The 15,839-nt window shown below is 46.6% G+C and overlaps 1 protein-coding gene across 2 annotated transcripts; it reads right to left on the bottom strand.

Annotated features, from left to right (window-relative positions):
* Nucleotides 1-665: 665 nt before the first annotated feature.
* On the bottom strand, nucleotides 666-15,531 carry LOC310694779 (arylacetamide deacetylase-like 4). Of its 2 annotated transcripts, XM_083478331.1 has the most exons (4): nucleotides 12,412-15,518; nucleotides 10,562-10,778; nucleotides 7,644-7,707; nucleotides 666-1,475 (listed from the first exon to the last, which is right to left on the bottom strand). In XM_083478331.1, the coding sequence occupies exons 1-4, from the start codon at nucleotides 12,607-12,609 to the stop codon at nucleotides 701-703; spliced, it is 1,254 nt and encodes a 417-aa protein (XP_083334457.1). In that variant the 5' UTR covers nucleotides 12,610-15,518; the 3' UTR covers nucleotides 666-700. The 2 variants fall into 2 exon arrangements, with proteins under 2 accessions (XP_083334457.1, XP_083334458.1); XM_083478332.1 differs by lacking the exon at nucleotides 10,562-10,778 and having other exon boundaries at nucleotides 12,412-15,531.
* Between the last annotated feature and the right edge of the window lie 308 nt (nucleotides 15,532-15,839).

Genomic DNA, 15,839 nt, shown 5'->3' on the forward strand with positions numbered 1-15,839 from the left:
ATGTTTGTGAAATACTGCTCACATGTCCCTATGTAATGTTTTACTTTTCTTTTTTTTCTGCTTCCAAACTCTGTTCCCCACCCACAATGATGTTCAAGGGGGAGTAACAAAGGACACAGAGGGAGGGAGGAGAGAGAATTAAAATGTGACACCAGGGGGTAGAACACAGCAACCAGCAACCATCATCAGAGAAAGAAACAGCATTTTGGAAAATGGTGTGGCCAAGTACAGTGGTACCCCTGGCTACGAACTTACGGTAATTTGTTCTGGAGGTCCGTTCTTAACCTGAAACTGTTCTTAACCTGAAGCACCAGTATAGCTAATGGGGCCTCCCGCTGCCGCTGCACGATTTCTGTTCTCATCCTGAGGTAAAGTTCTTAACCCGAGGTATTGCTTCCGGGTTAGCAGAGTCTGTAACCCAAAGTGTTTGTAACCCGAGGTGTTTGTAACTCGAGGGACCACTGTATTACTAACATTTGATAAAAAACCAAGGTAAAAAACCAAGGTATGACCCACAATATTTTATAATGACATATCAAATATCATTTGATATTTATTCCAGTGAATGAGGGAGAAATGAGGATATGATTCTTCCTCTTTTGTGGGAGGATATTTTTTCCTCATTGTAACAATCCTGAAGTAAAAAGAAAAACTCTGATCCAAAGTTTTACTCAGTCTAATTTATTAAAATCATTCATTTCTATAAACCTTTTAAGAACTGTATTACACTCTGCAAACATTTCTGTGTGCTCGGATATTCAAATGCCTGCAAACCAGCCATGGCCATTATTCCATGAAATCCATCTTGAACATGATACCATGTCACTGGCACACCGTGGTCCTCTAGCCGCTTCTTGTACAACAGCCCATCATCCCGGAGAACATCATATTCACAGGTTAGAATGAAAGTCTCTGGGAGCTGGCGGATTATGTCATCCTCCACTAAAAGGGGGGCAAACATTGTCTCACCAGCTCTTTTAACTTGTTCATAAAGTTCTTCTGAAAATGGAGCAGGTTCTACAGGAACATAGCCCTTAGCTTTAAATTCTTCTGGAATGTTATCAGCATTGATCCATTTTTGGTATTTCTCTCTCAAATCAGGAGGGACATGGGCGCCTTTCAGAACTCCATCTACATTCATTGTCTTCCCAGTGAGATATGTCAAACCAAGACTGACAGCTCTTTTCCGGAACAAGGGAGGAACTGAATGGTTTTGCTGATAGGATGGCAAATTGAAGTCTATTCCTTGGAGGAATGGGTAAATGAGGACCTGAGCTCGCACTCTTGGGAGGTCCTCTCTGGTCACCAGTTCTTGACAAATGGCCGCAGTAAAAGTGCCTCCACTACTCTCCCCTGCAAAGGCAATGCGGCTGGGGTCCACTCCGTATTCTTCTGCATTCTTCAGAAAGTGTATTGCAGCAGTACAGCAGTCCTGTACTGCGGCTGGAAATGGATACTCAGGACCTAAACGAAATCTAAAGAGAATAATAATAATAATAATAATAAATTTTATTTATATCCCGCCCTCCCCAGCCGAAGCTGGGCTCAGGGCGGCTAACAACAATAAAACAGTATAAAAGTATAACATAAACAACACTCTAAAATCATTCATTGTAAAATTAATTAATTCAGGCCACTGGCAACCATTGGGCCAGAGCTCCGCGAAGATTGCCGAGGGAGGGAGTCAGGCTGTGCCCTGGCCAAAGGCCTGGCGGAACAACTCTGTCTTGCAGGCCCTGCGGAAAGATGTCAAGTCCCGCAGGGCCCTGGTCTCTTGTGACAGAGTGTTCCACCAGATCGGAGCCACAGCCGAAAAAGCCCTGGCTCTAGTTGAGGCCAGCCTAACTTCTCTGTGGCCTGGGACCTTCAAGATGTTTTTATTTGAAGACCGTAAGTTTCTCTGTGGGGCATACCAGGAGAGGCGGTCCCGTAGGTACGAGGGTCCTAGGCCGTATAGGGCTTTAAAGGTTAAAACCAGCACCGGGAGCCAGTGCAGCTGGTGTAGCACCGGATGAATGTGATCTCGCAGCGAAGACCCCATAAGGAGTCTCGCCGCGGCATTCTGCACCCGCTGGAGTTTCTGGGTCAGTCTCAAGGGCAGCCCCACGTAGAGCGAGTTACAATAATCCAATCTGGAGGTGACCGTCGCGTGGATCACAGTGGCTAGGTCAGGGCGAGAGAGGTAAGGAGCCAACTGCTTAGCTTGGCAGAGATGGAAAAATGCCGCCTTTGTTATAGCTGCAATCTGCGCCTCCATGGAAAGGGAGGCGTCGAAGATTACACCCAAACTCTTAACAGACGGTGCTGGCACTAATTGCGCCCCCGCAAGAGATGGGAGTTGCCCCCCCCAATCCCATATCGCCCCGCCCTAGCCACAGGACCTCTGTCTTCGAAGGATTTAGCTTCAACTGGCTCCCACGTAACCATCCAGCCACAGCTTCCAAACATCTGGTCAGTGTGTCTGGGGCCGAGTCAGGATGGCCATCCATCAACAGATAGAGTTGGGTGTCATCGGCATACTGATGGCAACCCAGCCCAAAACTCCGAACAAGCTGGGCGAGGGGGCGCATAAAGATGTTGAAAAGCATCGGGGAGAGTATCGCACCCTGAGGTACTCCACACACCAAGGAGTGGCGCGATGACAATTCCCCCCCAAGCGCCACCCTCTGTCCCCGACCAGAGAGAAACGAGCGCAGCCATTGAAGGACTGTGCCCTGGATCCCCACGTCGGCAAGGCGGTGGTCCAGAAGTTCGTGATCGACCATGTCGAAAGCTGCTGATAGATCTAGAAGAATCAGCAGCCCCGACCCGCCTCGATCCAGCTGTCTACGAAGATCATCTGTTAGGGCGACCAGAGCCATCTCGGTCCCATGACCAGTGCGGAAGCCGGACTGGAATGGATCCAAAGCCGATGTTTCATCCAGAAACCCACCAAGCTGTTCGGCAACCGCTCTCTCAATCACCTTACCCAGGAACGGAAGATTCGAAACCGGGCGGTAATTGGATAGATCTAAAGGCTCTAATGATGTTTTCTTTAAGAGCGGGCGCACCACTGCCTCCTTCAGTTCCCCTGGGAATGTCCCCGTGCCAAGGGACAAATTGATGATATCCCCCAGGAGGGCCCGCACCTCGTCTGGACACGCTCTAATCAGCCAAGACGGGCACGGGTCGAGAGGACAGGTGGTGGGCTTTCCAGCTCGGAGGAGTCTGTCCACATCGGCTGGGGATATCCGGTCGAAGTGGTCCAATACTGGACCCGAGGACAGTCGAGGGGCCTCCAGTTCCTTTATTGTATCCAAATTGGCAGGGAGGTCATGGCGGAGCAACAAGACCTTCTCCGCAAAAAAGCTCGCAAATGCCTCACAGCTAAGTGTCAAATTGTTATTTAAATTTGGCTGTCCCACAAGGGACGATAAAGACCTGATTATACTAAATAATTGCGCTGGGCGAGAGCTAGCGGATGCAATGGAGGCCGAGAAGTATGACTTCTTAGCAGCCTTCACCGCCATCTCGTAGGTTTTCATAAAAGCCCTATAAGATGTTCTTGAGGCTCCGTCACGGGCACCCCGCCATACTCGCTCTAGCCGTCTGAGGTCCCGCTTCATTTTCCGGAGCTCCTCGGTAAACCAGGGAGCCCGGTTTCTGCGGGGTCGCAGAGGGCGCTTAGGTGCGATCTCATCGATGGCTGCCAGGAGCTGGATATTCCAGCCCTCAACAAGCTCAGTCAATGAGTCGCCAGGGGGAGCAAGGTCCCGCAAGGCCTGACGGAATCTATCAGGGTCCATCAGCCTCCGCGGGCGAGCCCAAATCGGCTCGCCACCTAAGCAGGGTGGGGGCGGAAAGTCAATCCTGGCTTTCAGAGCGTAGTGATCAGACCATGGCACCTTCATCGAAGGAGACATGATCACATCTATACCTACGCCAAAGATCAAATCCAGCGTGTGGCTTGCTTGATGCGTGGGGCCCGAAACAAACTGGGAGAGCCCTAGTGTCGCCATGGAAGACACCAGGTCCAAAGCCTGTGAGGAGGGAGTGGCATCAGCATGGATGTTGAAGTCCCCCAGTACCAATAGGTTAGGGAACTCCAAGGCCCAGCCGGCCACCGCCTCCAATAGGCCTGACAGGGTGGCTGCTGGTGCGCTAGGTGGCCGGTACACCAGCCAGACAGCCAAGCTCTCCTCGGAGCCCCACACTAGGCCAACACATTCAATGCCGGGGATCGATGGCGATGGTAGAGCCCTGAAAGGACAATCTTCCCGGATTAATAATGCCACCCCTCCCCCCCCCGGCCCACAGTCCGCGACTGGTGGAGGACGGAGAAACCCGGGGGCGCCATCTCTCGTAAGGTAACTGTTGCCCCTTCGCGCACCCAGGTCTCCGTCACACAAGCCAGGTCGACCCCCTGCGAGATAAAGAAATCTCGCAGGGTGGCGGTTTTATTGCCTATAGACCTGGCATTGCACAGCACCAGTGACGGAGGTGAGTAATCCTTGCTCACCCTACCCTCGTCCCTCGGGATGGGGCGCAGATTGGAAGGGGTACGAGCGTATCCATATCTCGATCCCCTTCGCCTATAACATCTGCCCCCACCGCCATACCTCCCTCGCCCCTCCACGGTAGCAATCCCAGGCCTCATAGTGGCCTCCATTGATGGCAATTAATGTTATTCTTTCGCAGCCTAAAACAATAAAACCTTAAAACAATAAAACAAAAACAACCCAGAAAGCAATAAAACAATACAAATAAAACTGCCAAAATTACAAATTCATCAAAATCTAACAAATTCCCAAGCCCACCCAAACATCCATCCCACCTCCATATATAAAAAATCTAAAAGGAAAGGAAAATATTTTTTTTAAAAAATGTTAAAAAGAACTCTGCACCCCTACGGGTCCTCCTGGGCAGTAGCAGCATCAGTGGCAACAGCCATCCTTGTGATGCCCCACCCTGGGCCAGATAGTAGGTGGCAGGAGCAGTCCTTGTGAGGCCTGTCAGGCCCTCCCTGGGCCAGGTGGTAAGTGGCAAGAAGGAGCAGGGCCCTCAGGCACTCACACGGGGGAGTCCTCCTGGGCAGCAGGCAGTCCTTGTGAGGCCCCAGGCCCCGCCCCAAGCCAGATGGTAAGTGGCAAGAGCAGGGCCCTCAAGCACTCACTCAGGGGAGTCCTCCTGGGCAGCAGGCCGCAAGCAGCAGGCAGTCCTTATGAGGCCCCAGGCCCCGCCCCAAGCCAGATGGTAAGTGGCAAGAGCAGGGCCCTCAAGCACTCACACAGGGGAGTCCTCCTGGGCAGCAGGCAGCAGGCAGTCCTTGTGAGGCCCCAGGCCCCGCCCCAGGCCAGATGGTAAGTGGCAAGAGCAGGGCCCTCAAGCACTCACTCTTCAATATTCAGCAACACAAACAAGGAATATTTTCCTGCATGACATATTGCAAGGGTTGGGAATCTTTCTCACCCTGAGGGCCACTTTCCATTCTATGTAACCTTCCAGGGGGCAACATGCCAACTGTGGATGGGAGAAGAGGCAAAAATGGAAAGCAAATGTGAACTTTCCCATTTGAGAAGTGGGCTGCTTCCCTATCCTCCACCCATTCCCGATCCTCCACCCAAGCAAGCAAGGCAGGCAGATGCCACTCAAGGATGGTGCAAAAGAGGGGCAATGATGTGTGGTGGGGGGTTGGGGTGAGTTCACTGGGAGAAATGGAGAGGCCTGGAGTGCAGCATCCAGCCAATGTGCTTGAGGTTCTGAACCCAGATAAAATGCTAGTTGAGCATCCCGTTCTCAGTGGCCACTGGTCAATCATTGGAGAAACTCACAATCAGGACATGAGTACAGTGGTACTTTCCCCTCCCGCAGTTTCCTGTAACTGTTCTTCAGAAGGACACTGCCTCCAACTGCAGAGGCAGACTATCGCCATCATGGCTAGTAGCCACTCGTAGCCTTATACTGTGTGCATTTGTTTAACCCTCTTTTAAAGCCATACTTTCTTTTATCTGAATTTTCCAGCATTCAGCTTCATTGAATGTCCACATGTTCTAGAGTTAAGAGAGAGGGATAAAAACTTTCCCCTAGCCGCTTTCTCCGTGCCATTAAAACGCTTCTCTATTTTGGATGCTTCCTTGATTTCATTTTCCATCTCAGGATCTCCCTGAGCGTTTTGATCAGGAGTGTGGCGTTTGCCTCCTAGGTGGATCATAAGGAAAGGGTTAAATGTGTGTGAGGTGATTGGCCAGTGGGAACCTGAGGGGAGGAGTAAAAGTTAGAGTCGGAGGTGTGTGGAAGTCAGTTGGTTGTTGAGAGTTGGGAGTTGGAGAAGGAAGAGGGAGGATAGGTCTGTGGGTTGGTCAAGTTGTGTTGTGAGAGAGTGAGAGGAACTGTTAGGTGGAGTCAGATAGTGGGATAATGAGTTTGAAGTTGTTAGTTGTTCATGCCTATAAAATAAACTCAATTATTTGTTAATGTTAACAACTGTCTGGACTCCGTGTGTACCCGAGAGAAACGGGTTGGTGGCAGCGAAGAGGCAATCACAGTGGTGGCACAGGGATCAATAGACCGTCAAACGTCTGGGGACCCTGTGTGATTGCCACAAGGAGGATGGGAACACAACCCCAGTACGAAATCCCTCTTGGGACCCAGTATGACCACCCACAATGATTATGTGGAGAAGTCTGCCTCTTCTGGGATTTCTTGCTTCCTGGACTCAATGCCCTTTTTTCACATGCAGGGTGACACCATCTCCAGAATGTCCCACCTTGCCTTCCTGAGATAACTGTGTGCCACTGGTTCTCTCCGTTCCACCAGGCTTCTCTTTCTGCCCACCGTATCCCTTATGGCCTCTAAAACCAATAAGTCGAGTTCGCCCATCTTGGCTTCAGATCATGCACCAACGGTGCATTCAGGCAGCAAGGGCAGAGAGATGGTGGCCATTACTGTGGGGAAGGCTTGCGTTGTTAAGGGCTCTGAAGTTCTGGCAAATGACACTTCTCCCAATTTACCACTGCTGTCTTGGGAAGGTAAGTGTGGCTGATGTGGTGGTTTCTGCAAATGAAGTTTAATGTTTGTTGTGTGCTGCCTTGGAAGGAGTTGTGTCCTGAAAGGCAGGATATAGAGAATTGTGATAGATAAAATGGGGATGGATTTAGAAGCAATACCATCCTCTCATGGAGGATACGGTTTTCCAAGGGTACTGCAACACTACAGAGCTCCTGGAACACACCAAACAGGTGCCAGAACGCAACAAAGAAGTGAGTTCTGGTGAGTTCCGGCTGAAACCCCCCCCTGCTAGTCACAAGGGGGTGGCCCTCCACTATCACAGGCAGTAATGCTTCTGAATACCAGTTGGTGTAAATTGCAACTGGGGGTAGTGGTCTAGTGCTTGGGACCTGTTTGTGGTCTTCTCATTGACAACCTGGCTAGCCATCATGACAATCACATGTTGAGCCCTTTGGGCCTGCTCCAGCAGAGATGCTCAAAGCCAGAGGGATTGGGGCCCAAGGTATGAAAATCTAAATACAAAGGTATTACAATGGTTGGCAAAATCACTATGTTAAAACTTTATCAGGCTTTCTCTGAGCTCAGGTGTTAGGAAGAGTTAGAAGCTGAGGAGAATTACTCTTTTTTTCTGCTACAACAAGAGTGAAGATACTTACTCAGGACACATAACCACTGAGTCAGTTTGGTGGGCAATGGCACGGCAGATCCTTTCAGTGGTTCCTGGAAAAAAGAACAAAACACACACAGAGACACTATCAGAGATTATTTGATAGGCTCCATTACAAAACCTCTTAGCCATGGGTAGGCAAACTAAGGCCCAGGGGCTGGATCTGGCCCATTCACTTTCTAAATCCGGCCCGCAGATGGTTTGGGAATCAGCATGTTTTTACATGAGTAGAATGTGTGCTTTTATTTAAAATGCATCTCTGGGTTATTTGTGGGGCATAGGAATTCATTCATGTCCCCCCCCCCCCAAAAAAATATAGTCCGGCCCCCCACAAGGTCTGAGGGACAGTGCACCGGTCCCCTGATGAAAGTTTTGCTGACCCCTGCTCTTAGCAATTCACATTGAAATCACTATGAGTTGGATCCAGTGTTAGTCCTACTAAAAGTAAACTTGGTGAAATTAACAGCTATGATTAATTCTGGTCTGCTATTTTTTTTTATTAAAAAAATATTGATTGTAGAAAACAACAACCACCTTTAATGGGTTTCCTCTGAGAAAAACTAAGTTGGAGTGAACCGTTGATAAATGGGGCATCGCCAGCTGAAAACCATTATGTGGATTTTGTTCTCTCCTGATCAGTAGCTCAGATCAAGCAGTGTCAATGGGTAAAAATTAGAACAGAACCAAACAGACCTCAACCCACATTCCTGAGCTTCTTTCTGCATTATTTCTGACCTTCTCTGGAATACTTTTCATAGAAGTCCCTTGGCGCATGAAGCAAAAACGCCTTCTATGAAAATTTAAAGATTTTTCATTGGCCACGACGCTAGGATTACCACAGAACTGGTCACCCATACAACGGGAAGCCTCAGCCTCATTTTTAATTTTAATTTTTTACAATCCCATCCTGCCAAGTTCATTGAACTTACACTACCTACTGTTCAGAAACTGCAGCTGATGCAGAATTCAGCAGCCAGCTTGCTCATGGCAGCAAGACAGTTTGAGTATATAATGAAAATGCCTGCCCAACTACATTGACTGCCAATTTGTTTCTGGTCCCAATCCAAAGTACAGGTTTTGACCTATAAAGCCTGAAATGGCTCAGGACTACAATCGCCAACTGGCTTTGACTCCAGTGCTGCAGATGACCATGCTGTAAGTTCTGGACTCCCTCCATGCAGACTGACGGTGTAAATATGTGAATAAGGCAGTTTCCTCCATATCTTCAGTTCTCAAAAGGAGCACTAACCCTGGGTGAGTGGACTAGGAGCCAACACCTAAGGGCTGTGGTCCCTTCGGCCTGAGGCATCTGATCAAGACTTGTATTTTAAAATGAGCTTAAAAGATATATTTGCAGATGTTTGTGTGTTTCATGCCAGGCATAAAGCAGCTGGCTGGGTGCTTTGGCAGTTGTTTGTCTTCCTGCTCAGAGACCCCTCTGATTTATAGCAGTAGCAGGAGACACGCTTCTCATAGAATCATAGAATCATAGAATCATAGAGTTGGAAGAGACCACAAGGGCCATCGAGTCCAACCCCCTGCCAAGCAGGAAACACCATCAGAGCACTCCTGACATATGGTTGTCAAGCCTCTGCTTAAAGACCTCCAAAGTAGGAGACTCCACCACACTCCTTGGCAGCAAATTCCACTGTCGAACAGCTCTTACTGTCAGGAAGTTCTTCCTAATGTTTAGGTGGAATCTTCTTTCTTGTAGTTTGGCTCCATTGCTCCGTGTCCGCTTCTCTGGAGCAGCAGAAAACAACCTTTCTCCCTCCTCTATGTGACATCCTTTTATATATTCTCAAAGTTGTAAAAGGAAATTACAGGCTAGGAGCAAAAGGCCATACTGACCATACATATTACAGAATACAATCAAGCTGCAAAAACACTAATTAAGAGTTAAAATAATACCAGGTGCCTCCCATTAGACTTGAGCCATATTTTCATAAGGTTAAAGGCCAAGAGCTAATAGGAACAGCAGCTGGCTTGAAAGGGGGTGTAAATTTAAGGGGTTGCTTTTGGAAACTGTTTTTACTAAGTTCCTTTCGTTCTAAAAAGCTATATATGTTAATGTATGAAATATATTGGCTTAAATGTAATTATGCAAAGGATTTAGAAAGTAAGAAATGTTAGATTCTTATTTCATTGATGGTGTGTGAGAAGGTGAACCCAAGATCTCTGTTTAAGATAAAATTTAAAACCATGAGCCATCTGTTTTGGAGTGAATAGGGCAATAGGGCAAAGATGATCTGGTAATTAAGGTGCCTTGTCGAGGCAAATGTAAGATATATGGCTACTTGTCTGCCATTTATGGATAGAAGGAAATATAGCTCTTTGTCTCCCATAAAAGGTAATAGGAAATGGGTGTATCTTTTATGATTGGTTCTAGCAAACAGCCAATAGGAATTTCAACCAGGCTGATTGGACAGAGGCAGCCAAAGGAGGAGCAAGGGGGCTGGGCTGAGGAAATATAAGTGCTGGCCATCAGGGCTGGAGTGGGCAGAGCTTTGGTATCCATATACCACTGTGTCTCTCATTTATTTGTCTGACAAATAAATTATTATTTTAATTTCTCTATTGCTGCGTTGAATATTTCATTCCAGCTAAGCGTTAACCACAAGCAGGGTGCTACAGTCCCTCCAATAAAATATTTTAGGGGAGCCAGTCTCCCCAAAATTGATGGGTATTGCCATTCCAATAGTGTGGGTGCACTACATCATGTGATCAATATGCAGGGCAGGGCTTACTTGACCCCCCCGCAATATTTTATTCAAATGATACGAGGGCAGCACAAACCACCTCCACCCCTCCATAGCAAACATTTCAGGAACTTTACATTACAGTAGCGCCCCAAATTCTCTTCAAAGAACATAGTGAACCATTTCAAAAACAATTCACAGAACTTACGGATGCTTCCAAATAGTGCACAGCCTCCATGAAAAAAGACGATTCCTCTCCTTTTCCCAGCAGGTGATGTTTTAGGCCAGTACACCCTCCCTGGCACTCCATCAAAATCCAGATCCTTTATGATCAGCTTTGGGTCCCTCTTTACTGGAATGAACAGGCACGCGGCCCTGAGTAAGGCAAATCTATGGCAGATGCCCAGTTTTTCCAGAATTCCTGCCTGTTTGAACCAAAACATTTACCATTGATAATTAGCATCAAATCTTTTTCATATATATATATAGGGGGGAGGGGAGTATTTGACCCCCCTGCTAAATTTGCCCTCTGATGAAGAAATGACCAGTCCATAATCTCTGACTTTTGTCGCCTGGGTTTCTGGGGTTTTTCCTGTTGTTATTCTGTCTCTCGCAGCTACAATAAACCTACCATTAAAATTATGGCCTGGTCATTTCTTCGTCAGAGGGCAAACGGGCAAATTTAGCAGGGGATCAAATACTTTCCCCCCTCACTCTGTGTGTGTGTGTGTGTGTGTGTGTGTGTGTAACATATGTCTATTACCTGTGGAATGGAATCCCCACATGTGAGGTGACTACACTGCATACTGTTTTTTGTTGCATCAATTAAGTGTTTTAAATTTGTTGTCAGCCGCCCTGAGCCCGGTTTTCTGAACAGGAAAGGGCGGGGTTTAAATAAATAAAATTATTATTATTATTATTATTATTATTATTATTATTATTATTATTATTATTATATCTTTTCCTTCCTCTTTGGATGGAGAGTGATTCTTCCTGAGCAGCACAGAAGTGAAGACCCTGACCATTCAACTTCCTTGTATGCTTCTTCCTGATGGACACCATGAGAAACCACACTAAGTGGGTGGTCTTCGGTGCTAGTCCTCCTCAGAATAAATCCACCTAGGTGGATATGAATAGAGCCTGCCTTCTTAGGGCAATGTCCTATCTAGTCCAGCATCTCACAGTGGCCAACCAGGTGCCCCAATAGGAAACCCGCAAGCAGAAGCTGAACACAAGAGCCCTCTCCCTTCCTATGTTTCCCAGGTTCAGAGCCTAGCCATGGAGGCTAGTAGCCACCCAATACCTTCTCTTCCATGAATTTATCTAATCCTTTTTGGAAGCTATTTAATTTGGCAGCCATCACTGCCTCCTGTGTGAGAGAGCTCCATAGTTTGAATATGTCAGGTGTGAAGAAGTACTCCCTTCTATCTGTCCTGAATCTTCCAACATTCAACTCCAGTGGATTCTCCACAACTTCTAGTGTCAAGAGAGAAGGAGGGGGGGAGGACTTTTCTCTATCCAATTTCTCCCTGTCTTGCATAATATTATCATGTCACCTCTTAATTGCCTATCTGAAGACTATTCGAGAAATATTACAAACATTGCAGCCCTTTTTATAGGGGTGTAACTTCATCAGCGGTTGGCGCTGTGGTTTAAACCACCATGCCGCATGGACTTGTTAATCGGAAGGTCAGCGGTTCTAGGCCCCGCAACGGGGTGAGCTCCTGTTGTTCGGTCCCATCTCCTGCCTACCTAGCAGTTCTCAAAAGCATGTTAAAGTGCAAGTAGATAAATAGGTACTGCTCCAGCGGGAAGGTAAATGGCATTTCTGTGCACTGCCCTGGCTTTGCCAGAAGCGGGTTAGTCATGCTGGCCACATGACCCAGAAAAACTGTCTGTGGACAAATGCTGGCTCCCTTGGCATGTAAAGTGAGATGAGCACCGCAGCCCCAGAGTCGTTTGCGACTTAACTGTCCTGACAGTTAACTGACTTAACTGTTAGGGGTCCCTTTACCTTTACCTAACTTCATCCCTGTGATATATGTAAAAAAACCTTACCAGTATAAGTCCATATCCTAGAAAGAAATCGAAAAATAGTAACTTTCCACGACAGCTGATTCCTCGAGGCAGCTGCATCCTGATAAGGCGATAATAAGCTCCCCATGCAAACAGCAAGAAATGAATGAAAATGGTCATGTATAATATCAGTGTCCACAGACTTCCACCAAATGCCATTTCTCTCAGAGGCACAGACATAAGGACGTCGCCTTAGCTAATGCCCCTGGCTTTTATAGGACAACATTCGATGTTACATGCAAGAGAGCATTGTCAGCCAACCCACTTAAATCCTAATTGAGAATACTTAAGAATTGAATATCACTGGGTGTGGGTGTATGTTAATTGGTGTAAATCTGCCCAACCTCTCCTCCTGAGGGAGCTGCTTTGCTTCAAGGCAATACCTACCTGCTGTCATCCTGCATTCACAGCAGTCCAGCATCTTGTTTAAAAGATCAGAGTACAGTATTGTGCTGCAGTGACTTATATAAACGAGACAAACATTTTATCATGCTTGGTGGACATGTAAAAAAGTTAATAAAAAAAATTGGATACAAATGCATGCATTGATGTGGAGAATTATGAAGATTAAGTTCCAGCTGAAACCAGAACTCTTCCTGCCTGGACTTATGGATATACAATTAGAAAATAACTATTTTTTCAATATATGATTATGGCAGGAGACTATTGTATGCACAAAGATGGAACGACACATGACTGAGTCTTCTCATGGAAGAATGGTTGTTAAAATTAACAGACTTAGCCGAGATGGCAAAATTGACACGTTTAATCAGAGAGAGGTCATTGTTAACATTTACTAAAGATCGGAATACTCTCATAGACTTTTTGCATGAAAAAGAAAATGAAATAATGACATATGGATTTGGAGATTGAAGGTAATACTCTGTTATAGAACGTGGTTTTGTTGGGTGACATATTGCCATGAATGAAGTACCTACAGTTTATATACAGTATAGTGGACAGTTGAAGACTTGGAAGTTTTTAAATTTCTGTATTTTATCTTTTCTGTTTTCTCTTTTAAGTTCTTTTCTATCTCTTTCTTCTTATCGTTTTCTCTCATTCCCCCCCTCTTCCTTTCTTTTCTCCTCCTTTCCTTTTCCGTTTCCTATTTTTCTCTCTTTTTATTTTATTTAGGTTAATGTTGGATAAAAAAGATATTTGGTCTTAAGTTTTGTATCTCTTTTTATAAACTCTAATAAAATTTATTCTTAAAAAAGGGAGCTCTCTGCTGTGACAGAACCACTGACCAAGGGTTCAGAATGCTTGTTTCCCCTTCATCTCTCAACCACCTCCTGGTTAACATCTTGAGCATCTATGCTCCCACTGTGTGCTCTGACATATGGACCAAGGACCAGTTCTGTGAGGTGCTAGACCATGCTATCAGGATGTTCCCAGCCTGCAAACACCTATTCCTGCTGGGAGATTTCAGTGCTGGAGTTTGGGGTGATCATCACACATGGGGCAATTGCATAGGTGACTTTGGTATAGGTAGCATGAATGAGAATGGACAAAAGCTGCTTGAGGTGTGCTTGCATCAAAGACCCTGCATCACAAACACCCCCCTGGACAGGACAGAATCCCAACAAAAATGTTGAAAATACGCCTCAACTCCTCTCTCATGATGCACCTCCATGGCCTTCTCTTGCAGTGTTGGGAAACAGGATCTGTGCCACAAGACATGCACAATTCCAGCATTGTGACCCTCTACAACAGTGATGGCCAAACTTGGCCCTCCAGCTGTTTTGGGACTACAGTTCCCATCATCCCTGACCACTGGTCCTGTTACCTAGGGATGATGAGAGTTGTAGTCCCAAAACAGCTGGAGGGCCTGGTTTGGCCATCACTGCACTCTACAAAATCAAAGGTGATCACCTGTCAGGGACCGTGTTGAGGAGGGCTGCACGGAGGAGGAATGGTGGGAGCCACCCCCTTCCCCTGATCCTGAATCTTTCCAGGAGCAGGAGGACAGTATAGATTTGGAACAGTGGTTTGCAGAGGGACATAGTTCAGAAAGCATAAGCTGGGAAATACTGAATGGGGAACAGCTAGGAGAAGAAACACTGGAAGATTAATAGGGATGGAGGCGGTTAACAGATTCAGACATTGGACAGCATTCCTCCGCCCAGCCCAAGGTCAATAAAAGCTTAGAAAGTCTCAGAACAGAAAGCACAACAGGTACAAGAGCAGATTATAAAATGTAGGAATGACACAGAATATTACTTCCGGCTTGGTTCTATGGAAGACGGCTAGAAATTTCATCACAGCTGTACGCACAAGATATCAGAGGCTGAGATGGGAGTAATCAGCCTCCCTACTCCCCCAGGGTCAGGGGTGGCAGTCTCATCCACCGTTTGTCCAACACCTGGCCCCAAGTTTGGAACGAATGAGGGGGCATGGGGCACTGGATGGAAAGCACTGTGCGTTTCTTGACAACTCTCCAAAGTCATCTCTTAAAATGAAAAAATGGATTTAAGTTTTGGACATGCTCTGAGTGAGGAGGGAGAAACAGTGATTCATGTGATGGTCACCGGGCTTGACTACTGTAATTCGCTCTACGCGGGGCTGCCCTTGAAGCTGTCCCAGAAACTCCAGCGGGTGCAGAATGCTGCAGCAAGGCTCCTCACGGGGTCTCTGCCATGGGAGCATATTCACCCAGTGCTTTTCCAGCTGCACTGGCTCCCGGTGGAGTACAGGGTCAGATTTAAGGTGCTGGTTTTGACCTTTAAAGCCCTTCACGGCTTAGGACCCTCATACCTATGGGACCGCCTCTCCCGGTATGCCCCACGGAGGACCTTAAGGTCCATAAATAGCAACACCCTAGAGGTCCCAGGCCCTAAGGAAGTCAGATTAGCCTCAACCAGAGCCAGGGCCTTTTCAACACTGGCTCCGGGCTGGTGGAGTGCTCTGTCTCATGAGACCAGGGCCCTGCAGGATCTCATTTCTTTCCGCAGGGCCTGTAAGACAGAGTTGTTCTGCCTGGCCTTTGCCTTGGAATCAATTTGATTCCCTCCCCCTCTTTCTTTTTTCCTTTCTCCTCCTGTGATGAGGCTGCATTTTAATCTTTTAATCTTTTAATGTTGTACTTTAATCTTGTTTTTTAAGTTGTATTTCAATCAACTTGTTTTTATTATAGGTTGTTAGCCACCCTGAGCCCGGTCTTGGCTGAGGAGGGCGGAGTATAATTATAATTATAATTATAATTATAATTATAATTATAATTATAATTATAATTATAATTATAATTATAATTATAATAATTATTATTATTATTATTATTATTATTATTATTACTCTGCTAATTAATTCAGCCACTGAGGTGCTAAAAAGGATTCGAGTGGAAGAAGGATTATCATCTGTGTGGAGCGGGTTTGTCAGAATGGAAAGGGGGGTGAGGCTTTTTTGTTTCACTT

The sequence above is a fragment of the Podarcis liolepis genome (genome assembly GCF_965112155.1).
Source record: "Podarcis liolepis genome assembly, chromosome: 15".
In the NCBI taxonomy this organism is placed as follows: Eukaryota; Metazoa; Chordata; class Lepidosauria; order Squamata; family Lacertidae; genus Podarcis; species Podarcis liolepis.

Bases quoted from the DNA above. Each gene is read 5' to 3' on its own strand.
- LOC310694779 (XM_083478331.1), bottom strand. From the start codon at position 12,609: ATGTCTGTGCCTCTGAGAGAAATGGCATTTGGTGGAAGTCTGTGGACA. The intron at 10,779-12,411 runs GTAAGGTTTTTT...TGGTTCAAACAG, and splicing joins TAGGATATGGACTTATACTG to GCAGGAATTCTGGAAAAACT. The intron at 1,476-7,643 runs GTAAGTATCTTC...TATTCTCTTTAG, and splicing joins TCAGTGGTTATGTGTCCTGA to ATTTCGTTTAGGTCCTGAGT.